Genomic DNA, 26,690 nt, shown 5'->3' on the forward strand with positions numbered 1-26,690 from the left:
CAACACTCAGCCTAAGCTGTGAGGAAGCCTGACCTTTGCTGCTTGTGATAGTGCATAACTTTATCACTTAATCTGAGAGAGATGCTGCTGAAATTGAGCTGTTGGACTAGCAAAATGACTGTGTCAGTCCTTTTCTCAGAGCAGATATACCAGAGCACATATACCATATGGAAATTACTTCCAAAGATTGTCCCTTGTGCCTCATGGTCCTAAATCAGGAATATGTGCTATGAGTCACTAGGGATGGTGACTGCACCATCTACCTGGGAATTCTGGTCCAATGCCTGAGAACCCTTTCTGGGCAGAAAATATTTCCTAATATCCAACCTGAACCTCTCCTAGCACAACCTGAGGATGCTTCCCCTCGCCCTGTCACTTGTTGCACGTGAGAAGAGACCTACCCCCTGTAAGCTGCGGTTCAAAGAACTTCATCTGTCTTATCATTGTCACCTGGAATTGGGACACCTTTCCCCAAGGAGAAAGACTGAAAAGCTAACATTTTAGCATGAGTTCTGCAGTGACCTACTCCATAATAAGTTACTGATTAGGTGACTGAGCCTGTGCATGGGAATGCAGTCTCCACGGTTTTCCCCACCTTGTTCCATCCTCCTTTGAGGTAGCTGTAGAAGTGAAATCATGAAGTTTTGCACCTCATCTTGATTCCTAGAAAGCACAATGTGCTGTGGTTCTAACAATGTTTCAACACCCTCCTGTATACATTTCCCAATACCCACTGATTCCCGCAGAGCAAGATGCATTGTGCCACTAGTACAGCAACCTTCCTGCGTGGGAACTGCAGCAGGAGCTGGCCATCTAGTGGAGTAACAAATGCTGCATGCGGTGGACTATGGCCAAGTGCACTGGATGAGGAGTACAGGATTCTGCATGATTTTAAAGCTAATGTGTCAATGCAATGAGAACATGAGAAAACGAGGAAAATAGAGATGTAATCACTTGAGATTTTTGAATCAACAGAGCCTCAAATCCATGGGAGGCAGTAGCTCATCTTGTAGTATCTCTGTGAGGAGGAAAAGCTGCGAGTCCTGGGAACCTTTAGCATGGAGAAGAACAGCCTGAGTGGGGATCATCTCAATACTGATCAATAGATAAAGATTGGAGGGCAAGAGGATGGGGCCAGACTCTTCTCAGAAGAGTCCAGTAACAAGACAAGTAATAACGAGCACAATCTGGAATACAGAAAGTTCCACCTAAACATGAGGCAAAATCTCTTTCCTGTGAGGGTGCTGGGACCCTGGAGCAGGCTGCTCCACAACCCAGAGAGGTTGTGGAGTTTCCTTCTCTGAAGAGATTCCAAACCCACCTGGTCATTGTGATCCTGGACAAGCTGCTGTGGGTGACCCTACTTTAGCAGGGGGTTTGAGATAGATGTTCTCTAGTAATCCCTTCCTACCCTAACCATGATGAGATCCTGTATGTGATCCACCAAATGTTATTGCTCCACATAACATTCAAGTTGTTAATTTTTTTTCAGAGTACATTTTTTTCATCTTTTTTTTTTTCTTTATCTCTTGAAATTGAATGTTTTGTCATTCCATCTCTACACACAACATGGGAACAGATTGATGCATAGCAATTTCTGTGTTCCTTGTTGCTCTTCAGTTTTCAGATGGTATTGTTCTTTGAACTCAGACAACCAGTAAACACATCACTTATTACAGAGAGAGTATTGATTAATTCAGATGAATGTTAGAAGTTACGTTCAGGAGTACCATAAGGGTGAATAATGGAAATCTATGGACTTTTGATATCTCTCGGCACGATTTGATGTTCAGCAAAACGAACAATGGCATGTTTCATGTTAATGAAAGAAAGCTTAAAATCTAGGAAGAACATCTGGAACTTGAAAAGGTTTGCAATGAACAGAATAAAATAAAAATAGTAATCCTGTTCCCATCCCCAGTGTACACAAGAGTGCTGCAGCAAAAAAAAAAAGACATTGTTCTGATCGCTAGTGCAGACTGAAAGAAAACTATGGATGCATTATCCTAGCTGAAGAGTAGCAAATATGTGTGAAAAGAAGACATGGGAATGCAGTTTCTTTAACTTGCAAGTTCACATTTTCTACTGTGAACAATGTTGTTAGAAGAAGATTCAAGGGTACTTTGGTTCAAGGATTAGAACATTGAAATAGAAATGCAGTTTGGTCTTATGGTTATTAAGTGGCTTGGCTCTTCAGCAAACATGGGGAAAGCTACAAGCAATCCTGCTGAACTGATTAATTGAATCCTGTTTGAAACAATCAAGCAACAATTTGTTTCATGTTCAGCTACAAAATTTTGAGGCTGAAGAAAAGAGACAGGTATTTCCAGTAATTAATTATAACCTTGACCGTATGTAGGAGCTTCTTCAAGTGTGACCAAGCCATTTCTGGCAGACGACATAGATAAATCCCTATAAAACTCACCCTCATAGCAAGTTTTCATCAATTATATTAAGCTTCCAGGACATACCTCCCAGCCTCATAAAAGAGAAACCCAGCTCTCTGTTTCTGATATATTCTTTTCAAAATCTGCTATTGACTTGTGAAATACAGTGTAAAAATTGATCATTAGAAGAGTTCCTTTGTTTTCACTCACTGCCAGCATCATGACCTTTATTAGCAACTGAAGTGCTGACTCCCGTAATCTGTATCTGAAATGACAAGTGCCCAAAAAATACAACTTAAAATAGTATTTATGTCTCCATTAACTCTCTCTAATTCCTCTTTCTATAATAAAATTCATCCTTGCCTATCAAGAGCAGAACCCAAACACCAATCTGAAGGAGTTGTTTGGAAAGGATTATATTTCGTTCCAGTTCCCCCTTCTTATTTCATTGGAGTCCAGAATATCACTGGCATATGGAGCTGTGATTTTTGCTTTAATTTCCGTCTTCTCTTAAACACAAGGAATTTTAGTACTTGGTATCCACTTATTTTCTGCTAAAATGTCTGCTTTTACAGTGTGAGCAGTAATTCATGCTTCTCCCTTACATTACTCAGATATGCATTCTCCACTGCATTTACAGTTAGCTGTTCTGCAGTAAAAAAAAACAACCCACAACTTCAGTACCTTGTTTGGATTAGCTATACTTCTATCATGACAAATACCTGACTACTAATCTATCAATACCTGTGGGTTTGGGTTTTTTCCCCCTCACTGTCCATCATTTTATCCTAGATATGCCTTTATCCATTGTTGTATCTTTGTCTACCAGATTTATTTTTTTTTAACCAAGTTGGAAATTAAACCAGTTTCTCTTGACCTTTTCCTCTCACTTCTCAGTTTAAAGCTCTTCTTATCAGCCATAAAAGCCTTCATGTCAGGAGGCAATTTCCTAGATACTCAGATGGAATGTAGCCTTTGAAAATGTTCTCTTTTAGCAAATGTATCCCACTTGCTAAGTAGTCCCAAGCCTGCCTTTAGCACTGATCTTTGAGAAATCTATTGATTATCATTCTGCCATCATACATCCAATCTCCTTCTGTACTGACTAGGAAAAATTTTATGGTGGTCACTAAACCAGGACATAATTATCTTAGAAGCAAGTTATGATATTCTTCTGTTAGAGACACATTGCCAAATCAAACTGTGATGAGAGTGTAGTGCAACTCCCTGTAAAACTGCTGAACTCATTGCTAACAATATTTATTATTACAGAATCAGAGAATCTCAGGTTGGGACAGACATCAAGGGTCATCTGCTCCAACCTTTCCTGGCAAAAGCACGGGCTGAACAAGATGTCCCATCCACTGTCCAGATGAACTTTAAATGTGTCCATGTTGGGGACTCCACCACTTCCCTGAGGAGATTATTCCAGCAGATCATTGTTCTTATTGTGAAATATTTCCCCTTTTACTGTCATCAGATTCTCTCCAGGAGTAAGTTTTCCCCATTACCCCCTCAACTTTTCCATGGGACTCCCTGTAAATAGGAAATCTTTATATTCTCTGCGTCCATCCTTTAAATACTGAAATATGGTGATAAGGTCTCCCCTAAACCTTCTTTTATCCAGGCTGAACTATCACAGTTATCAACCATTCCTTTCATGTTGGCTTCCCAGCCCTTGGATCAGCTTTGTGGCTTTTCTCTGGACCCTCTCCAGCCTGTCCACGGGTGTTTGTTTTCTATGTATAGCAATGCATTATTTAAATAATGAATAAAGTGTGAGCTCACAAGTTCTACATTTTATATATATATATATATCCTTCATATAACAAGAAAGGTATGTTTTGATCAATCATTTCAGCTGATCTTTGTTTTTTATATCTCAGTTCATCTGTACTCTGTCATTGCCATTACTGAAGGCAACCAAAGATTGCCCCAGAACCCTATAGCAGTTATTTTAGAAAACCTAATTACTTTAAACATTTGGTAGAGAGAAAAATAAAGTGAGGTTGTATTCTGTTTTGTCTGTTTGATAAAAGCTTTGGGTTGCTGCTGAACTCTTTCATGTTGAATCATCTCTGTGGCAGAATGTTCATTCAGGTCATGCCCAAAAAACTCAAGAGATGATGTCAAAGCTCTGCAGAGACTATATGACCTTTCTTAGTGAAATATTTTCTAATTAAGATATGACCCCACAAATGAAAACCACATTTTTTGTTTCACCCAGCAGATCACAAAGGAAATCACTGTGTGTAGAAAAAAGGGGGCCATGTAAACCATAATAGCTGCCTCCTGAAACTCTAAAAACTAGAGTTCTTTTAAATCATGCTCAATGCAGGACTCACTGGCCTAGGCCCACAATGCTTGAGCCCAGAATAGCGCCCTCAAAAGCTTATTCATTTCAGATTTACTCTAATGCCTTTCCACTAATTCAACAAAGCAATTTTTGATCAGCAATCAACTAGAACCACTTTGTCTTAACATACATTTGACTAGCCAGCTTTCAGGATCTCTTTGTTTCTAGGAAGTACTAAAACATTTCTGTTTTCTCTCCTTAGGCATCCTTTCACATCTAATTCATATCTGACAAACAAGACAAGAAATCAATAACATGTAGTATATATTGTATAATGGCCTGATGAGTTCTTAAGCTAGCTGTGTTTGCTTCAGAATAGGTATCTAGTGGTTCATGTACCATTCTTTTGCACAGTTATACTTGGACAAGTTCCACTGACGGTGCGATTCTGTAAAACCAAAGCAGACCAAACAGGATGAATGTTATCTTTCAGCTGCCTCAGATAATGCAGTTATAGACAAATCAGGTTTTATTTTGACCTTCCCCACAGTATACAGGCAAAAGCAATATTGAAAGCTGGGAGCAATGTTGAAAGCTGGGATTGTTCAAGACCTGTAAATACAAAGTTTGTGTACTGTGTGTGCACCATATGCCACAGACATTCCAACACCTATGCCCTTAAAGGAAATCCCAGTTTCAAGAGAGCAGTTTGAATTTCACAGGCTTTCATGGACTTCCTTACCTCTGCCTTGGCATGCGGATGAGTGGCTGTTTATGGCATCTCTTACTAAGGCCAAAGAGCTTGTGCACAGTTTTCTGTGCCTTGAGGAAGAGTTGCTTCATGCTGTTTTCCAGTTGCTCATAGCGACGTTGGAAATTAGAATCCATTGTCCACAAGTGCATTATTGTAGATGTGTTCAGGAAATAATTCATGGGCAGTCTTTTCATAAATAATTTGAATTCATCTGAAACAAGAAAAATAAAAATGAATGACCTTTAATGCTGTAGTTATGGCTGTCATTGCAGGGGAAAAAAATAATAACTTCTAATTATTTCTTTTCTTGAACTTTTCATTTATTATTTTTTTTTAAACTTGAGCCTCTACAACTGTAAGTGAATATTTTGACTCTTAAAAGCAGAAAGGCAACTATGTTTTCAGTGGTAGTATTAGAATAAAACCAGCACAAGTCAATACTTCTATCATTTTATATTGATGCTAAGCCAAATACATGCACTGTCATTATTTCTCAACCTGGATGTTAGGAAGATCAAATAAAAATCAGAGTTTCTTGCCTTGAAATTTAGGATCTGAGAATTGATGCACATGTGTCCAGAGAAGGGCCATCAGGATGATCAGAGGGCTGAAGCTCCTCTCCTTATGAGTCATTGACCCTGGAGGCATTCAAGAGGAGATTGAACATGGCACTTGGTGCCATGGTCTAGTCATGGGGTCTGTGTTGATAGGTTGAACTCGATGATCCTCGAGGTCCTTTCCAACCTAAGTGATACTGTGATACTGTGATACTGTGACAGGCTGAGAGAGTTGGGGTTGTTCAACCTGGAGAAGGCTCCCAGGAGACCTTATTGTAGCCTTCCAGTAGCTGAAGGGGGCTACAAGAAAGCTGGTGAGGGATTTTTTAGGATGTCAGGTAGTGGTAGGACTAGTAGGAATGGATCCAAACTAGAGGACAGGAGATTTAGATTAGCTGTTAGGAAGTTCTTCACCTTGAGGGTGGTGAGACATTGGAATAGGTTGCCCAAGGAGGTGGTGGAAGCCCCATCCCTGGAAGTTTTTAAGGCCAGGCTGGATGTGGTTCTGGGGAAACCTGATCTACTGGAAAGTGTCCCTGCTGATGGCAGTGTGGTTGGAACTAGATGACACTTGAGGTCCCTTCTAACCCTGGCAATTCTCTGATTCTGTGATTTAAAGATCAATATCTACTGGCTCATGTGGAGAAAAGAGGAAACTCTTTATAAGTGGTATATTCCAGTACTTAGGAAATGCAAGTAGATGTGATTTTCCAGGCCAGCTCTGGTTTAGACATACTATTCCATCTGTTGCAAACAATTATTCATCAGACTACCAAAAATATTCAGTACTGAAAATTCACATTTCAAAGCATTTGATAATTTTACTTCAAGACTTCAGAACCTTAACCTTTAACTTCTTTTTTGACTCATGTCCCCATCTCTGAAGTGCTAAAAAGTTCTAAAGCCACAGGATCGCTGTTATTGTGAACATCCTGTGCTTTGTGATTTATTCCAATAGCTCAGATGCATAGACTGTATCTTATTAACAGAAATTTAGTAATCAGTGAGTGTATTTGCATAAGTAGAATAATTTACAAGTTGATTTATAAGTTTTGAACCTAACTAAACTTCCATTTAAAAGGGCTCTAATTGCTGGGGGATAAAAATATAGAGAAAATGAGTAGGGCAATAGAATGCACAAGTTTATCCTTTTTCTTTCTTGTTTCCATATATCAGCATGCTTCCCTGTCTGCCCTCCTGCCTGCTGCTATCCTCCCACCCTTCACAATCCATTTTTTCTTTCAGCTTGTTCCTGCAGCAAAGTCACTTCCCCCACAGTTTGGCTTTCACCCTGCCAGATGCTCCTTTTGGGTAGTCTGCACTTCAGCAGCCTGAGTGAAGTAGCCTCCCTCTCAAAACTAGAGTTAATCATAATATTTAACATCACTGTAATTTTAGGTTGCTCGTGGGAGAGGGTTGATTGGGGAAAATGTCTGCTCACATCAAAGAATGCTCCGTTACCATCATTGTTATTAAGTCTTTGGGGTTTAGCTGTAGCTTTACTTTAGCTTTTTTAACAACATCTTTGCACAAAGAAGACAAAAATAGTTCCTTTTTTTATGGGTGGAGATGAAAGATCTCTTCTAAATGAGCTAGAGTGACCCTCATCCACATCCTGAGGGACACAGGGCCACAATGAAATAGAACAGCCCTATTTTAGCACAGTATTTTCTGTGATGGATGAAGATTCATCAGAAGACAAAAGGCATTGAAAGGTTTTCTGGAAGGTAAAAAATGAAAGGCAAGGGGCAAAGATGATGATTTTATATTTAATAAAGTGGGTTTAATAATTCATCTGGGAGCTCCTTGGCAACGTGTTATTCATTTTCTCCTCATGTCTTCCTCTTTGGGTATTAGTTGCCCATTATTCCCACCTTGAGGACAGCACGGCTGCTCCTCTGCTCTCCCTGGGTACAAATTAAGGGACTGAAGAAAGGAACTGTTCTGTTATTTCATCAAGTATTCACAGTCTTTTACCTTTTGCCTCTTCCCTTCCATGATTTTATCTAAGTAGTTAGCTGTTACTCTCTGTCCAAAAAGAGTGAACATCTCTTCCTGGGTTTGTACCTTAATAATTTGGATGAATGTGAGTATTAAATTCTGCATTACCAGATGAGCATCTGAGTTTGGGGAAAAGCTGCTCCCTCTTTTTCCTTGCTTGAGTGAAAATTAATGCCTTTGTCTCCTCACACTACACCTCCCAGGGCTTGCTTCCCTTTAAGTCTTGCACGGCTGCTGTGAGAAAAGGTTATGCCTGACTTGTCTAAAGGAGGCACAGTCCCACTGGCTTGACCAAGTCTTCCAAACTTAAAAAGAGTATCTAACAAACTGGTAGTAATTTTTTTTTTTGCAACATTAAAACAAACAAACAAACAAAAAAACAAAAACCAAAAAAACCCCAAACAAACAAAAAAAAAAAAAGAAAGAAAGGTAGAGAGGGAAGGAATTAGTAGGCAATAAGGTTAACTGAATTGTTGCAACATGTACCCTTTGGTAAAGCTCAGATCTGACTTTGAAAGAGTGCCCTAAGACACCTAGGGAGGATCAGATCTGAAAGCCAGGTTTCTCACTACCTGTTTTAATTACTACCTTCTCATTTCCTTTCTGAGATGCTGGTATGTCTACTGAAACTCAGGTTCATGAAGCTAAAAATAACCCCAAATCCCTAAGGAGAGACTACGCTGGGAAGATGCCTTTTCAGTTTTCATATTGCTGTAATGACTTATTTAAGGAACGTTGTCAATTTGCTGTCCTTTGCACAACAGCAATAAGCTCTACAGCTAACAACTAATCGGATGCAGTGTTTAGAGGTGATAAGGAGGGTTTACACTCCTTAACTTGCAATGCAAAAAGCATTTCCAATAGGAAAATGCTGCTTTTTCTCCCTGTAATAAACATTGTCTTTGACTATCCTATCTTTGACTATGATGATGCTAATGAGCACCCATAGTGCAGGTAAAAGAGAGACAGAGATAAAATGAGCATGGTTACATAGTGCCTCCTACAAAAAAAAAAAAGAAGGAAAAAAAAAAAAAAGAGAGAGAGAGAAGAAAAGATAATGTGCTCATATCTTAAACAGACACATTTCATGATCTGTGAAACTACAGTGTGAACTCCTAACACCGAGAGATAATTAAACTATTACACTCTAATCAACACATTGTACCAGCCATTGCTGAGGATTAGCAGCAAGCATTACAGTGCTGGGGGCTGGAGAAGTTGATAGTTTTAAACATGACACTTGATTCCATATGTGATATGATTTCAGCACTTACATGCAGTACCAGTTTCTTTCACATTCTTAAGTAATTACAAAGATGGAAAAAAAAAACAACCCACACTTTATCTAGTTACAGAATCATAGACTCAGAGAATCATTGAATCATAGAATTGTTTCAGCTGGAAAAGACCTCTCAGATCATTAAGTCCAGCTGTCAACCCAGCACCACCACATCACCAGTAAACCATGTTCCACGTGCACCACATCTACATGGCTTTTCAGTCCCTCTAGGGATAGGAATTCCACCACTGCCCTGGGCTTGACAACCCTTTCAGGGAACAACTCTTACTAATGTCTAACCTAAACCACCCCTGGCACAACTTGAGGCTGTTTCCTCTTGTCCTAGCACTTGGGAGAAGAGATCAACCCAACTATACCCTCCTTCCATAGAGTTGTAGAGAGCAAGAAGGCTTCCCCTCAGCCTTCTCTTCTGAAGACTAAACAAGCCCAGTTCCTTCAGCCACTCCTCACCAGACCTGTTCTCCAGACCCTTCATCAAATTTATTGCCCTTCTCTGGACATGCTCAATGTCCTTCCTAGAGTGAGGGGCCCAAAACTGAACCCAGTATTTGAGGTGCAGCCTTCCCAGTGCCCAGCACAGGGAGACAATCACTGCCCTGGTCCTGCTTGCCAGATTATTTCTGATCCAGACCAGGATGCTGTTGGCCTACTTGGCCACCTGGACACATGCTGGCTCATCTTCAGCTGGCTGTCAACCAACATTCCCAGGTCATTTTCTGCCAGGCAACTTTCCAGCCACTCTGCCCCAAACTTGGAGCTTTGCATGGGATTGTGACAGGACCTAGCACTTGGTCTTGTTGAATCTCATACATAGCCCCAGCACATCAATCCAGCCTGTCCAGAGACCTCCACAGAGCCTTCCTACTGCCCAGCAGATCAACTCCTACCCAATTTAGTGTCATCTGCAAACTGACCACAGGTACCTCGATCCCCACACCCTGAGACCAGTGTTAGACAGGAGGTACCTGTGATAATGCCTGTTCTGATTCCCATCTGCTGGAGGAGAAACTACTTAAGGAATGTGAAACTTTGCATCAAATGAGAAATTTCAGTTGCTTTTAGTTCAGTAGTGGCATGTGTTCTTTGAATCCAAATACCCTGTCTCCTTGTCTGTGCAAATCATTTGCCTACACCTGGTTTTAATGCGACCCGGCCTTCTTTTGGCAGAGGCATTCTAAGGGGAAGCCAAAACAAACAGATAGCATTGCAGGAGGAAAATGAGCAAGAGGCAGAGCCAGCAAGAAATGCACAGACCAAAAGCTCTCATTGAAAAACCACAAAGGATGTAATTCTACTAACTCCAGCAATCTATTTACCTAGAGAGAAGATGACACGGTGTCAAAACAAGTCCTCCAACCCTGATCTGCCAATTTGCTTAACCCCTGTGCCCATTTCAGTGCTGACCTTATCTGCTGATGCTGTAAATAAGCCCACTATTTCATACAAATGCTGATTTATTTTTGGTGCAGGTTAGAAGTTGGGAAGAAAGCTACCAATTAATTTCACACAAAAGCTAAGGAAAGCTGCTAAAGCCATTCATTTCACAACAAAGAAAGCTCTTAAGTAGAACTGTGCAGAGCATAGAAAATCCATTTTGTGGAAGGATTTTTAGCATTCTGAAATTAGAATGCAACCTAAATCTCTTGAAATTCTCTAAAATTCTCCAAATGCTTCTAAGTTCTCTGAAATCCTCTAAAAGGAACATTGTGAAGCTTCCTTGTTTTACTTTGCTTCAAATCAAAATGCTTCACTTTGGCAGAATGGAAATTCTGCATTTCTATGGCAATATTTAATTACATATTAGAACTTAAAAACTATCAATAAAGACATGACAAAATTAATAAATATTGTAAAATGCAGGTCAAAATGTTTTGCTGTATTATCTTCTTCTTCTTCTTCCTTTTCTTCTTCTTCTTCTTCTTCTTCTTCTTCTTCTTATTATTATTATTATTATTATTATTATTATTATTATTATTATAGGATAATATTGCAGTTAATGAAATATTATTCCTGAATTATTTTTTCTTGTTTTCTATTTTTGTAACTGAATCCCAGCTTGGTAGAAGTTGGAAGGGACCTCTAGAGATTATCTAGTCCAACTCTCCCACTAAAACAGAGTCACTCACAGCAGCTTGCCCAGGGTCACTACATCCAGGCACATTTGGAATCTCTCCAGAGAAGGAGATTCCACAACCTCTCTGGGCAGCCTGCTCCAGGGCTCCAGCACCCTCACACCAAATAAGTTTTTCCTTATCTTTAGCTTAAACTAAAGCAGGGGAGATTTAGGTTGGACGTGAGGAAGAAGGTTTTCACAATGAGGGTGATGAAATAATGAACAGGTTGCCCAGAGAGGTGGTGAAGGCCCCATCCCCGGAGACAGTCAAGGACAGACTTGATGGGGCCCTGAGCAGTCTGATCTACTTGGAGGAGTCCCTGCTCACTGCAGGGTTGTTAGACAAGATGACCTTTGAGGGTCCCTTCCAATGTGGTGCATTCTATGATTCTATAAAATTCTTGTGTTTCAGATTGTGCTCAGTGACCCTTGTACTATCACTGGGCACCACTGCAAAGCTACTGTCCCACCCTCTTCACCACCACTCTTTAGATATTGATAAACATTGATGAGATCCCCAAATAAGCTGTTTGAAAATGGCTGCCTCAATATTTTGCAATATTCAGCGGCTAAAGCTTTATTTCTGCTACACTTAAGTGTCTTTCCTGTTTAGGATGCAAGTTCTTCAGAGAAGAGCCCGTCTCATATCATTATAGGGCATTTAGCACAACAGACTCCAAATTTAACCATTGCCATATATTACAAGTAATAAAAATAACAATATATTTGCTTATGGCTCCAGGCAACTGCATCCTCTCTGGAATCCTCTGAGTTATCTGCAATTAGTGTGAGGAGCAAGAGTTCTGGTAGGAAAGATCTTGTAATCCCCAACAGTTTGTCTCACTTTTTACATAACTGTATGTGAAAAACCTTCTGCTCTAACATTGTAACCGTGGTGTTGTCACTCCTTTCCCAGAGCCATGCTTTTAATTGTAATCAGGGCAATAAATATGACAGCAAGTCAAATAACAGTGTCAGCTGTAAATTGAAACCTCAAACCACAAAACTGGCAGTACGAGAGGATAAAAAGCAATAAGACCTTCATTTCAACTGGCTGTGTATGGGGGCTGCTCAATAAAGTGCTGCCTCAATATTGTGTAGATATTATTAAAGAGATTTATAAAAGATATATGTTCTTTAAAATATCCCACCATGATTCAGAAGCCTGGAGAAAACAAAGTACTAAAATGAACATATATTTGTTTTTATGTGGCAATGAATTTTAGTTGTTCATGATGCATTACTTAATCTGTCAAAGAAGGAGCAGCTGTGTTACAAGAAATATATGTTTGAAAACAATCCAATTCAAGGAAGCATAAGGCTACAACTTGAAACAACCTTATTTCTTCACAGAAAACATAGTAAAGCTGGATTCCTGCCCCCCCCCCCCCCCCCCATCCAGGTTAAATCATTTCTTTCTCCCTGTAATTAAAATATTTACTTCTCCAAATCAAAGTAACCATCCTTTAGATATTTGCTTCTCCAAAGCAAACAAACTTCCTGAAGAACTGGAAGGGGAGAGGAAATGCATGTGCTGGGGCAGATTACAGCCTGTATAAGGAGGAGAGAAGTTTAGTGCTTATTGTTGGACAGGTCATTTGAACAGGTACAATCCATCTGCTTTGTAAGCCTCGGGGGAAATACATTTCTGTGATATTTGCAGTAGGGTAGGCTTGGTTTTGGTTTTGTTGTTGGTGGTTGGTTGATTGGTTTTGCCTGTTGTTTCAGAGGCAAACCTGATAGTCAACACAGAAAATCACCCTGTGAATTACAGCTTAATTATAATTCTTTTTTCCAGGCAAACAATATTTACCTTCCCTAGACTCTGCTGTCAGCTGAACAGATTCACATTTATTATAATCAGGAAGTAACTTGTTTCTTACTCTCATTCTAAATATGACCTTGACAGTAAGTTCACTTCTTAGACGCCAAAAAGCCAGAATCCAGCAGCTGTCTCTGAAAGCCCCAACAGCTGAGGACATTCCCTTCATCCAGTCAGTCCTTCTTTTGGATCTGTTCATTACCCTTCAAATTGAAGTCCCTTGGATTCACTGTATGCATTGAAGAAAGACATCCCCAAAGTATATCTGTTGGCTATTTTTGGTTATTTTTTTTATTCAAAATATTTTGAGCATTTTAACATGGTTTACAAATATTCCTGCAGTTTCTCCCTGGTGTGGCTATTTTTACCTTGCTGTAACACTATAATTGAAGATACTTCCCAGGACAGAATTTTAGACATAACCTCTGCCACCCCCAAAAGTTACCTTACTTGTTCTTAGTCACCCTGGTAACTCCTGCAGTTGGAAAGGTGGGTGAAATATGTGATGTATCACAGAAGGATTGTTCAGGGAAGGGAATGAGTGAAACTGAAAAGTGTTCTTGGAAAACACACTGAAGTAAATAACCAGTGTTAAGCTGTTACAAGAGAAGATTTAAGAAGCTATGAATCAGAACAGACAACACTGCCCTAGAAGAAAAGAGAGGCCAGAGAGTGACATTCCTCTTAATAAAGGAAGTCAAATGCTGCCAAGGCAGATTGGAATTCCACCAAGAATGAGGGTTTTTGTCACTATCTTTGAAGGGAATTACATTATGTCCCGTACATGGTGGACATAAGTAGAATTATATTAGATCAAGCCTTCTGCTCCTCCTCTTATTACAATGTCATCACAATGTTTCAAGTGTCTGGGAGCACAACGCCGTGTAGAACTTCAATAAGTTGATTTGCCAGGTGCTGCTATAGCAGGAGCCACATAATGCTTTTAGTTTTGGAACAGGGGCAATTACCCTGATGGGACCTGATTGGTTGTACCTTTATTTGTGGATCAGAAGCTGAAAAATTTAGACACTGACTCTCCCCAGAATTATGCACACCCCAGGTCTTCATTTTATTAAAACAATGACACCTCCACAGGTGTGGGAGAGGTGGGGAAGGGAGTACTGGTCACAGAAGGAATGACAGCTTGGTGTATCTGTTCATGCTATTGATTAAACTTCCTGACAACCTCACAGGGAAGTTAATTACTGGGAGGCAAATTAACATCCTTGCAAGATAATAGAGAAAACAATAATTATATTAAGAACTCAGGGGGCTAAGTTTTCTTGGCCTTAAGCCTGAAACTGTGAGCAGCGTTTTGAAGAAAGCCACCGCACTACTGCTCAGGGGCAAATAGTTTGAACCATATTGATTGAAGTCTTTATTCTCAGTGATTAAAAAGCACCTTCAACTGCCAGTGAGTCTGCTTAGACCTTTCACAAGGAGCCTTTCAATTGAGATTTCAAATGAGACACACTTTGCATTGCAATTAGGCTGTTCTGGTCAACGGAGAGAGAGACTATGTTACCTGGAATGACCTGTGACATCACACTTTGTGTATACCACCTACAGGGGGCCCTTTGATGAGTACCTTCACCCATCCTTCTGAATCAATGAAAACAAAGCTTGTTAGAGAGAGGAGTTTCATGTATTGATTTTATAAACTGAAGGAATGCTCCCGAATGAAGTTTGATTTCCAGATCTTCTTTTCAAGCGTATCCTACATGCATTGGGATTGAAGAACGGTAACTGGAACAGCAGTAATATGTCAGTGGACTATGGTAAGAGAGACTTCTGGTGGAAACTATATTCACTGCAAATGACAGTATAGGGCTCCAAATGTACTGCCTGTCTGTGATGCCAAATCAAACTTAGTTATCTGTATTAGAAGTAGTGTGGTCTGCAGGAGTAAATTGGTGGTTGTACCCTGTACACATCACTGGTGAGGCTGCACTGTGAATACTGGGTTCAGTTTTCATCCCACCTGCAAGAAAGACATTGAGGTGCTGGAGCAAGTCTAGAGAAGGGCAACAAAGCTGATGAAGGGTCTGGAGAACAGGTTTGGTGAGGAGTGGATGAGGGAACTGGAGTTGTTTAGTCTGGAGAAGAGAACACTGACGGGAGACCTCTGGCTCTCTACAACTGCCTGAAAGGAGGTTGGGACCAGGTGGGGGCTGGTCTCTTCTCGCAAGAAACACATGACAGGACAAGAGGAAATAATCTCAGGATTCACCAGGGGAGGTATAGGCTGGATATTAGAAGAAACCTCTGGAAAGGTTCTCATACACTTGAACAGATTGTCCAGGGAGCTAGTTGAATCCCCATTCCTGGAGGTGTTTAAAAGACACAGAGATGTAGTGCTGAGAGACGTGGTTTAGCACCAGCCTTGGTAGTGTTAGGTTAATGATTGAGCTGAAGGATCTTAAAGGTCTTTTCCAGACCAAGCAATTCTATTCTTCTATGATTGTGCAATGTCATTTGAGATTGTAATCTCAACATAGAGTCTGAACATCAGTCTGGGCATCTTTCTTCCATTACAGTTGCAAGAAATTTCTTCTGATCAGAGTGTACATACAGCAACATCTCTGTTTACACTGACATTCCCAATTTAAATCTGCAGCTACCTTTTGTCCTTTTAATAATTTGAAACGTGTGTCAATAAGACATTTGGTACATTAGTCATGTTTTAAAGTGTAGTAGAATGCAGTTCCTCTTTTTTCTCTATTTTTTTGTTTCCCCCTCTTTTTCACTTCTCTCATGTACTAGAAGGATCACAATGAACCCTGCAAACACCAAGATAATTTTTACCTAGGGACTGAAAGGCAATCTGAACACTTTGGAGAGAACATCACTGTAGTTTACACAAGAGTTATTGAAGGCATCATTTAGATCTTAGGGTTGTCATTACCGCTGGTAACAAGGGAGAAGGCTGGAACCCAAGTTGATGTCTATGCACTCTGGTCAATCTGTAGGCTTGGCAGCTTAGAAAAAACTACTTTTTTACTTGTCAACTACATGACTTTGATTTGAAGCTAGCAAGAGGCAATACAAAGGAATCCCATGGTGCCCATTTTTGCTAAAGCAGTGTTTAGAAGGAATTTGAACCACAGCAAGAGAGAAACTGTGATTTATTTTGATGGAAACAAAATTATATTAGATTTTTTGTTCTGACTAAATAGAGGGATTGATAAGGTTAAACATCACAGACAATGCAGACTTGCTGTAGTTTTGCTGGAGACATCCATCAGAAAGAATCTGACACATTGTAATCACAACGATATTTTAAAGTGTTTGTCTGGTGGAGAGGAGGAGAAAGAATAAACCACATGAGGGACACTGGTTGTATTCTTTAATGCACTGTTGGGAGACAGTAATATGATCCATAATTAAAATTATTCCAGAATTTCAGCTGACAACAGTGCATGAAATTAGGAAAGAGCCAGCCCTTATCTGATGATGCAAAATTCTTTCCCCCAGGTTTTCTGTGCCTGTGTTGCAACTCATATTTGATCTTGGTGACTTGGATTTGTCAGCAGCTCTTATCATAAAATGTTCTGTCAACCAAATGTCTCAGATTTATGTCTTCAAGACTGGAGAATCTATTTCAATTTATTTACTTTTAAAAATGTAATTTTTATTATCCAAGTGTGCAGATGAGCTTCAATTGATTGCCTAGATCAATGTCAAGCATGACAGAACACTAATCCTTAAGTTTTTTTTCAAGGCTGGCTTTGAGTTTGGTTTAAATAAAACAGATTTTTAGATCTGGGAAGTAGATGTTCTTAGTGGAAAGAGCCTTTCTTGTTTCGAAGTTGACATTTTGCAGTCTGCTCATACTTCCTGTGGGAAAATGTGAACTGAAGGAGAAGGGAGACAGTTCTGAAAGGGCATCACCAAAATATGGTGGTTTCCCACATTTTGCAATATTGAAGATGGAGATATAAATTCATGACTCTATTAAATGGATAATTCTCTAAATTTCACTGAAGATTATGGAATGCTGGGTTGTGAGGGACTAAATATTGTCTCTCTTGATGTGACCCAACAAAGATAAAATCACCTGTGCTGCTTGCCCAGCCAATAGCTGATGTGTATTGGGCAGATGCCACTGGATAATGACTCTCTGGAATGTGCATAAACCAGACTGCAGCTGCCCTGGAAATAATAGGCAGAGGCCACTGCTATTGATACTCTCTGGAATATGCATATTCACCATATGGACACATACCTAAAAAAACTGTATAAAAGACCTGAGCAACTACTGGCTCGGGAGAAGGAAAAGACCAGGGCAATGCTGCTCTGAGGAAAAATGAAGAGAATACCAGGACAGAACAGGACAGACACAGGAGAAAAAGCCATCACCATGTAGCCTGGAGGCAGCAGACCAGGAGGAACCCTCTCTCCATGTCCTAAGTTCCTCCTGCTGCAGCTTATGGAGCTGAAGAGACTGCTCAGAGAACGGCTTGGACCTGGTCTTGGACTTTGGGGTCTCTCCCCTCCATCAGCAGAGGACAGCACAGCCAATAAGGATGACCTCTCCTCCACGCCAAAGTGGCAGCAGCCTTCCTCCACAGACCCAAAGTGTCTTGGGGGGTGAGGGGTGTGGTAATAAAATTCCTTTCCTCTTGTCTTGAACGTGTCCAGAGAAGGGTAATGAGACTGGTGAGAGGTTTCAAGCACAAGCCCTATGAGGAGAGGCTAAGGGAACTGGGGTTGTTCAACCTGGAAAAGAGGAGGCTCAGGGAAGACCTTATTGCTGTCTACAGCTACCTGAAGGGATGTTGCAGCCAAGTTGGTCTCTTCTCCCAGGCAACCAGCACCAGAACAAAAGGACAGTGTCAAGCTGCACCAAGGGGAGGTTTAGGCTGGATATTAGGAAGAAGTTCTTAATAGAAAGAGTGTTTGGCCATTGGAATGGGCTGCCCAAGGAGGTGTTGGAGTCACCATCACTGAAGGTGTTTAGGAAGAGACTGGATAGGGCACTTGGTGCCATGGTTTAGTTGATTAGATAGTGTTGGATGATAGGTTGGACTCGATGATCTCAAAGGTCTTTTCCAACCTGGTTAATTCTATTTTATTCTATGCTATGCTACGCTATGCTATGCTATGCTATGCTATGCTATGCTATGCTACGCTATTCTATTCTCTCTCCCTCTTCTTTCTCTCTGTTTTCTCTCTCTCTCTCTCCTTCTGATCCATCCACTTTATTCTGTTAATAAATAGCCTCAAGGGCTGTGGATATTTTGGCCTTGTTTTTGCCTCTAATTTCATAACAAGGGAATATTCAAAAGAACTGACTCTCTTTCCCTCTCTGGACCAAGACATGGGCATGATCTCTCCTATTACTTTCTGCAGATTTTACATAAAAGTAATTATGTAAGATGTGATTGCTACCCCCTTCCAAAAAAAAAAAACCACAAAAAAAACCAAGAAAAAAGAAAAAAAAGACTGGTATGGCTGAACCTCCTCATCTTCAGTAGTGCCAATATTTAATTCAGTAATAAGCTTATCACCATTTCTTTTAGAACCTGCTTTCTTCAACCTTTTAAATCCAATTCTTTTATACAAGGGATTTTGGGAACATCATTAATTCGGTCATTATAAAGAACTGGAAAAGTATAATTGAGCTGAGGAAGCAGGAGTCTGAAGTCCCAAAGCAATCTGTGCTGATGCAAACAAGAAAAGTTTGCTAAGTTTCTGTGTAGTTCTGTACATTGAGTGAGGATTCAGATCTCATATTTAGGTGAACCTTTCAAAACTGTGGATTTTTTTCAGATGATTTTAAGTCTGTCCATGTAAAGGGTAACCAATGCTCAATAGCAAGACATCCTGGAGTTATTAGGGAATTATGAAATGCATTAGACATGAAATCCAAATCCAGTGAATCCAGGGGTTTAAGAAGAAAACAGCTTGCAACAGCAATTCACTTCAGCTAGCACTTTGCAATCAAAGCCATGATGGAGGGTGGATGCACAATGAAAAATAGTTTCAGCAAATATTAATGTGCAAGTTATTATCAATTTCTTTTGGCTGTGCTTATACCACTTGCACTTTCTGTGATACTGAAACTTACCTTTTGAAATATCTCTGTAAAGCAGATGCAGAAGCGATTGAATAAAAACCCCAGCTCTACATTCTGGAAGGTTGTCTTTTAAAGCTAGAGAAGGATATACTCCAATAAAGTTACAGACTGACTTTTGGTATTTAATCATGCCTGTGAAGCCTCATGTCTGGTAGCACAAACAGCTTTTTGTGTTCAGTGGGCCAAGCTTTGCAAGATCCTCCATGGCTCTGGCTCTGACCTGTTTAAGCTGGTGCTGAACATTTAAGTACATAAGTCAAATCTAGGAAGTTAATGGACTACAAATGATTAAAATAGGCACATATTTCAGTGCTTCACTGAGTCACCTTTAAGCTCAACTGTGACAGCAAAATTTCTGTCCAATCTGTTATAGGCATGATACTTCCTTCCACAGTATTATGTGTTTAAAGTAAATGCTTGAAATAGTAACTTTCCCCTTTCAAAGCGACTTCAAAAATTGCCCTCATAATATTTGTTGTGCATTTCCTCATCCCATGGTTTGCAAGGGAAGGAGAGTAAGTTTCCTTCAAGGGAAAAAAGAATTCAACTGCTCAGCACTTAGGAAAGATGCGACGACAAGGCGGCGAGCTGCCACTGTGCGTGTGTGCTGTGCAAAAAATAAATGCTTGACTGGAAGATTTCCCTTTCATATTTCCAGGAGGTCTCATAAACACAAGAAACAATTAAAAAAAAAAAATTATGAAAAGGCATTTTTGCCACCTTTTATTGTTTGAACAACCCTGTCAGCCATGTCCTTATTTATTTTAATAGCCTTTTTAATTTAGAAAAATGAAATTAACTCGCCACATGGGCTGCCACAAATTTCTTTTAGATATCACTGAGCAGATGACTTGAAAAGAATATTGCTGTCATTTTAATTGTTTAAATGAAGTGGCCAGATTTCCAAAGGCCCTCTGCAGCCAAGCACAACAGGACTATGGTACAGACACCAAATGATCATGTTCTGATCCTTGCTGTCAGAATCCAGTCAGTGGATTTTTTTAGGGGTCTTCATGCTCTTGTGTTTTGAGGCTTCATGCCCATCTGTTTTAAAGCAGTGGGTCATAATCTCTGTAAAAACCTAAACTGACAGTTAGTCATCAGCTGAGTTGTACATCAGAATTTGCTTATTTGAATGTTATGTCATACCTAGCCATTCCCAAAAGCTTTCAGTGAAGTGTAACAAGACAACATGTTCACAGACTTATGGAATCACATTATCACTGATTGGTGGGGATTGGAAGGGATCTCTGCAGATCATTCAGTCCAACCCCCTGCTAAAGCAGGGTCACCCACAGCAGCTTGCCCAGGATCACAATGTCCAGGTGGGTTTGGAATCTCTCCAGAGAAGGAGACTCCACAACCACTCTGAGCAGCCTGCTCCAGAGCCCCAGCATCCTCACAGCAAAGAAGTTTTTCCTCATCTTCAGATGGAATTGTACAACTTAGAGTCTACTTCTTGCCTGTTGCCCCTTGCCCTGTTACTGACTTCCACTGAGAAGAGTCTGGCACCATCCTCTTGCCCCGTACACTTTAGCTCTTGCTGAGCATTGATCAGATCCCTTCACAGGCTGCTCTTCTATAGGCTAAACAGACCCAGGTCTCTCAGCCTTTTCTCATAAGACAGATGCTTCAGTACCCTGCACACTGTTGAAGGCCTCAGCTGGAGTCTCCTATAGTTCCCTGTATCTCTTGAACTGGAAAACCTGGTACTCCAGATGTGGCCTCAAAAGGGCAGTGTAGAGGAAGGGAGAGAATCTCCTGCAACCTGCTGGTCACACTCTTCTTACTGAATCCTGTGATACCATTGGACTTCTCAGATGTAAGAGCACATTGGTGCCTCATGGTGAACTTCTTGTCCACCAGCACTGCCAGGTATTTCTCCACAGAGCTGCTTCCCAGTCTGTCAATCCCTAATCTCAACTGATGAAGGGCATTGTTCCTCCCCAGGGACAGGACTCTACACTTATACTTGTTGAACTTCATGAGGTTCCCTCTGCCCATCTCTCTAATCTGTCCAAGTCTTGCTGAATGACAGAATAGCCTGAGGGGAGTGTCATCCATTCCTCCCAATTTGGTATCACCAACAAACTTGCCAAGGCTCCACTCCATCCCTTCATCCAGGGTCATTGATGATGATGATATTGAACAAGACTGGGCCCAACCCTGACCCCTAGGGAACACCGCAAGCTATAGGCCTCCAATTCACCTCTACACTGCTGGCACCATCTTCAACACTGCTGTAACCACAAGCCCAACCTACTTCAAAAATGTAGTAATTTTTTCAAGGGATCTTTTAATACTCTATGCTGTGTGAAACCAATTAGTGCTTGCGGGATGAGGTCAAAGCTTTTTCCTAAAATGGACAGGTAAAGTTTACTGAGAAGAGGAGGTAGGAGGAGGAGCTGGAAAAGTTCCTACTCCTAGAGCTAGAGGCAGAAGGGATGCAGGAAAATTGTGACTATTAGAAGAACCACACATTATAGAATCATAGAATCTATAAGTCTGGAAAAGACCTCAAAGATCATCAAGTCCAGCCTGCCACCCAAGACCTCATGACTACTAAACCATGGCACCAAGTGCTACATCCTATCCCCTCTTCTCCCCATTGACAAGGTGAGGAGAGTTACAGGGGTATTAGTGAAGTCTGCAGTGATTTAATCAAATTAACACTGGTGACCTTGAATACTTCCAGGGAAGTTTTGGATGTTCCCTTCCTGGAATTGTTCAAGGCCAGGTTGGATGAGGCCTTGAGCAATGTAGTCTAGAGGAAGGTGTCCCTATCCATGTCAGGGGAGTTGGAACTAGATGATCCTTAAGGTCTCTTCCAGTCCAAACCTTTCCATGATTCTATGATGACTCCATATTCTGGAATCTCAGTGAAACTTAGTGGTTTGTGATTACCTAGAGATTAGATTGTCTAGTTGTCCTTTTAAGCTATATAGTCCTGTGGAAGGCTGGTTCCATGCACATTAAGAAAGGGTAAATGGAACACTGCTTGATTCCATTAGAAGTGATATTTCTGGGCCACGCGTTAGATGCTAAGAACACAACTTCTTGGACTGGTGTTCTCAGAGGTAATTTTGCTTACACATTAGTTCAGCCAAAGACCTCGAGAAACTAATGAAATTTGTTAATAAAGGCTGAACAGCTTTAGTATGGATTTTTGATAAGGAAACATCTGCTCATTTGCAAGGGTAGTAGCTGAGTCTGGAGGCCACAAGATATGATAAAGAATAAGCAGATGGTTCAGAGTAAATAATTAAAGTAGCTCTTGTAATTTCTTTGAGAACTTGGTACATACCCTGGTATTAAGAGGTTATATGAAGCTCATTGAGCTAATAGTGATCAAGTATGTATTGCTGGAGGGCAGCTAGGGAGATGAAGGCAGCAGCCAAATTTACTGAGATAAATAATACACAGCTCTGTGTCCTCCAAAATAAGATTCAAGTAGTTTAAAAGTGCCAGAACAGCCTGAGTGAAACAAAATCTGCAGACAAGGATGAATGATACATTGTGAACTGGAATATGTTTGGGTTTCTAGTCTATAATAACCACAGTTGCTCAAAAGAGAATTGCCACTGCTGGCCAACCAGAACTGCAGACCAAAGTCCTCCTATGTGAAAATTAGGAAAATTCTTCAATCACAGAGTAACAGAATATTTGAGGTGGGAAAAGATCTCTAGTCCAAACCATTCCTTGAGCAGAAGCACTTTGACCCAGGTGCCTAGGACCACGGCCAGTCAATTTTTTAATGTCTCCTAGGAAGAAGACTCCACAACCTCCTTAGGGCAACCTGTGTCAGTGCTCAGACACAGTAAGGAAGCCTTTCTTGATGTTCAGAGGGAGCCTCCTCTGTTTCAACTTGTGCCCATTGCCTCTAGCTCTATCACTGGGCACCCCTGAAAAGAGCCTGGCTCCATCTTCTTCACACTCTCCCTTCAGGTATTGATCTCCACTGGTAAGGCCTCCTTGAGCCTTCTTTTCTCTAAGCTGAACAGTCCCAACTCTCCTGGACTTTCCTTATCCCTTTATCATCTTCAGAAACTCTCTCCTGTATGACCCTGTCTCTTGTACTGAGCAGCCCTGACTGGGACACAGTATTGAAAGTGTAGCTTCATCAGTGCTGAGGAGAGGAGATAGATCCTCTCGCACTCAAACCTGCTGACACCAATCCTCCTAACACAGCCCAGGATACCATCAACCTTTGCTGTAAGGGCATGCTGCTGGTTCATGGCCAACCTGGTGTCCACCAGGGTTCCCAGCTCCTTTTTTCCCAAGCTGCTTTCCAGCTTGGTGTCCTCCAGCATGTCACAGTATCACCAAGGTTGGAAGAGATCTTGAGGATCATTGAGTCCAACCTATTACCACAGACCTCATGACTAGACCATGGCACCAATTGCCACGTCCAATCTCCACTTGAACACCTCCAGGGATGGTGACTCCACCACCTCCCCGGGGCAGCACATTCCAATGATGAATGACTCAGCGAAGAACTTTCTCCTCACCTCGAGCCTAAACTTACCCTGGCACAGCTTGAGACTATGTCCCATTGTTCTGGTGCTGGTCGCCTGGGAGAAGAGAGCAACCCCTTCCTGGCTACAACCACCTTTCAGGTAATTGTAGAGGGCAATGAGGTCACCCCTGAGCCTCCTCTTCTCCAGACTAAACAATCCCAGCTCCCTCAGCCTCTCCTCATAGGGCTGGTGCCTAGTGCAGGACTCCACAGGTGCTTTGGACTGCTTGAATTTCATGAGGTTCCTGACATGATACCTACTCTCATTTCATCCAATCTTGCATTCATCCAACATAATTACTCATTGCAGTTCGACATGTATGCAGAGAGTGACCATGGTAAATTAGTACCATTTTACAGTTGGTAGTGGTCAGGACCTTTGAGTTTTAACTACACACACTTTTTTTTTTCTTACTTTTTTTTTATATATCTCATGATTTAGAAGGTAAAACAATTTCATATGCTGCCTATTTTGGAAGGGAGCAGCAGGCTGTAGAGAAAACCATCCTGTTGCTGTTTTTATTTTCTTTGTTTTTCCCTTTTCTTTATTTTGTGAAATTCAGATGGAGAAAACTTTCAAAGGCAGGAACTAAATTTAGCTACTGATTGATTTCAAATGGGATTTAGGCACTGAAGGCCTGCCATTTTTTTCTTAAAACAGTACCAAAAATCTATTCCTCAGTCGTTTTATCTTGAGCAGCCAGAAAGAGATATAACAGTGACAGCAACCAAGCCACCTTAAACAGAATATATACTTCCTCTTTAGGCTGAATTCAGCCTGCAGATAATGTCTGTGAACTCATGTGAACCCAGTGTGATATACAGGTCTATTTGAGGGGACAAAATTAATTTGTGGGTTTTCAGAGGACTGTTTTGTTAGATGTAAGGTAAGAAGGGTTTGGAAGGGATAAAAGTTAGAAAATGAATACACTTGTATTTAAGTTTACTTGAATCTGGAGATCATGGTGTCAGGGATGGAAATGGTTCATTCACACTTCTGCAGCCCCCTGATCATCTTTGTGGCCTCCTCTGGACTTGCTCCAACAGTTCCCTGTCCTTCCAGTAGTGGGGGTCCTAGAACTGTATTCAGTGCTCCAGGTGGGGTCTCACCAGAGCAGAGGAAAGGGTCAGAATCCCGTCCCTGTCCTGATGCTCTCACTGCTTTGGATGCAGCCCAGGAAATGTCTGGCCTTTGGGCTATCAGCAACCATTGCCAGCTCATGGTGACTTTGTCATCAACTGACACCTCAAGTCCTTCTCACAACTGCTTTCAAGCAACAGATATAAAAATATTAATGTACGCATTGTCCTGTCACACTTAAGTATTTTAATGATATTTCTTATTCTCCTCACAATTTTTCCCACGACCATTGGATAATCTCCTTCCCTCTTTCTTCTACTGACACTCTTTTTCTCCAATATGATTAAAACTGGTTTGGTTGGTTTTTTTTTCTGTTTATTCCTTATCACCCTCATTTCTTTCCTTTTTTTTTTTTTTCCTTTCTTCACAGTGATTTGTCCCAGGTCTGCTGAGCTCTCCTTACTTTTCTCACCATCTGTCTAGACAGCTGTTACTGATATCACTGAGAAAATGAGTTGTGAGAACAGTTGTTCAGAAGCTGATTTTACCTGCAGTTCCCATTCTCTATGGGACTGGAAGTTCTGATGATCAGGAAGGGTGAAATAATGGATGAAAAAAACCCTCAGTGTTTTAAAGAAAACTAATGTGGCACAAATGTGTTTTAGAGACAATATGGTTAAATTCGGTTTGAAGAGAAATCATATAAAGAAGTAAGTCACCAACTATGATGGGATGAAGGATTAACTACTTGGTAAATCAAGGGCTGGGTACACTTCATCGTGTCATTGGAGGGACAGGATTAAGGGGAAGGAGAAACTCTGACCTGACACTGAAAACTGGATGTGAAATGAAGCAGCTGTGTCAGCTAGGTCTGTGGTGGTCTGCTTCCTGCCTCCTCAGTATGCTTCCTGCTCTACCAGGAACTAATTCCTCACAGCACTGGTCTCCACAAAGTAGATAGAGCTGCCTAATTACTAATGGAATTGCATTGCCTGCTGACCATCATGAGGTGAAGACAACACTTACTAGCAGAAAGTTATAATAATTAAGACTCAGATCCAGTTTGGCTTCAGATGTGCAAATTATTCCAGGGATTTCAGGTGGAATCTGTTGGACAAATACTGTGGTGGTGAGATACAGTCAAACAGACAAAAATGTTATAAACCACCTCACCTGATTCTTCAAATTCACTGTTGTATGCATTCCAAGTCTCACTTATACGGAGCAGGTTTTCTTCCATGGCTTGAATATCCATGTAGGGACAGTTGCACTCTGGGAATTTTGGACCACACTGACACCAGCAGTCATTGTCCTTGCAGATGAACTCCCCCTCTGAATTGCAGGCAATGTAGCTCAGAGCAGCCTGGACAAAGTGTTCTTGCAGATACTCAGGCAGGATGACCTGAAGACCTGAAGGAATCAAGGATTATGGTATTAAATGCAAAAAGAATGCACAAAGCAAGTAGTTTCTACCACCTGCGTAACAAACAAGCTGAGATTAATGCAAAAGGACATTATATGGATTTTTTTTAGGACAATTGACACATCTGTCTAGCATTTGCACTGTCATATATCCACTCCACTAACTACTAACGTTTGCTCCTCAGAGCATTTACTGGTGTCATTTATTTCTAGAGGGACCATCAAAAACAGAAAGAAAGGATTACATGAACTTCTGCTTGTAAAGGACTGATGAAGGAACAGCCTTAAGAAGAGCTTTACAGTAGTGAACTATGCGGCTGAATTAAGATCTAGGTGCTAGCAGCTAATGTAAATTTTGACAG

General features: G+C 40.9%; 1 protein-coding gene across 3 annotated transcripts in view; it reads right to left on the reverse strand.

The window, feature by feature from the left end:
* BRINP3 (BMP/retinoic acid inducible neural specific 3) overlaps positions 1–26,690 on the reverse strand; it is a 231,283-nt gene that overhangs the window by 44,298 nt on the left and 160,295 nt on the right. For all 3 annotated transcript variants that reach the window (XM_068140505.1, XM_068140504.1, XM_068140506.1), the window contains exons 6-7: positions 26,080–26,316; positions 5,426–5,648 (exon numbers count right to left, since the gene is read on the reverse strand). In XM_068140505.1, coding sequence (XP_067996606.1) covers positions 5,426–5,648; positions 26,080–26,316 — 460 coding nt within the window. The remainder of the gene's footprint in view (positions 1–5,425; positions 5,649–26,079; positions 26,317–26,690) is intronic.

The sequence above is a fragment of the Melanerpes formicivorus genome, unplaced genomic scaffold, assembly GCF_026170545.1.
Source record: "Melanerpes formicivorus ecotype bairdi unplaced genomic scaffold, bMelFor1.0.p_v2 SCAF_7, whole genome shotgun sequence".
Classification (NCBI taxonomy): domain Eukaryota; kingdom Metazoa; phylum Chordata; class Aves; order Piciformes; family Picidae; genus Melanerpes; species Melanerpes formicivorus.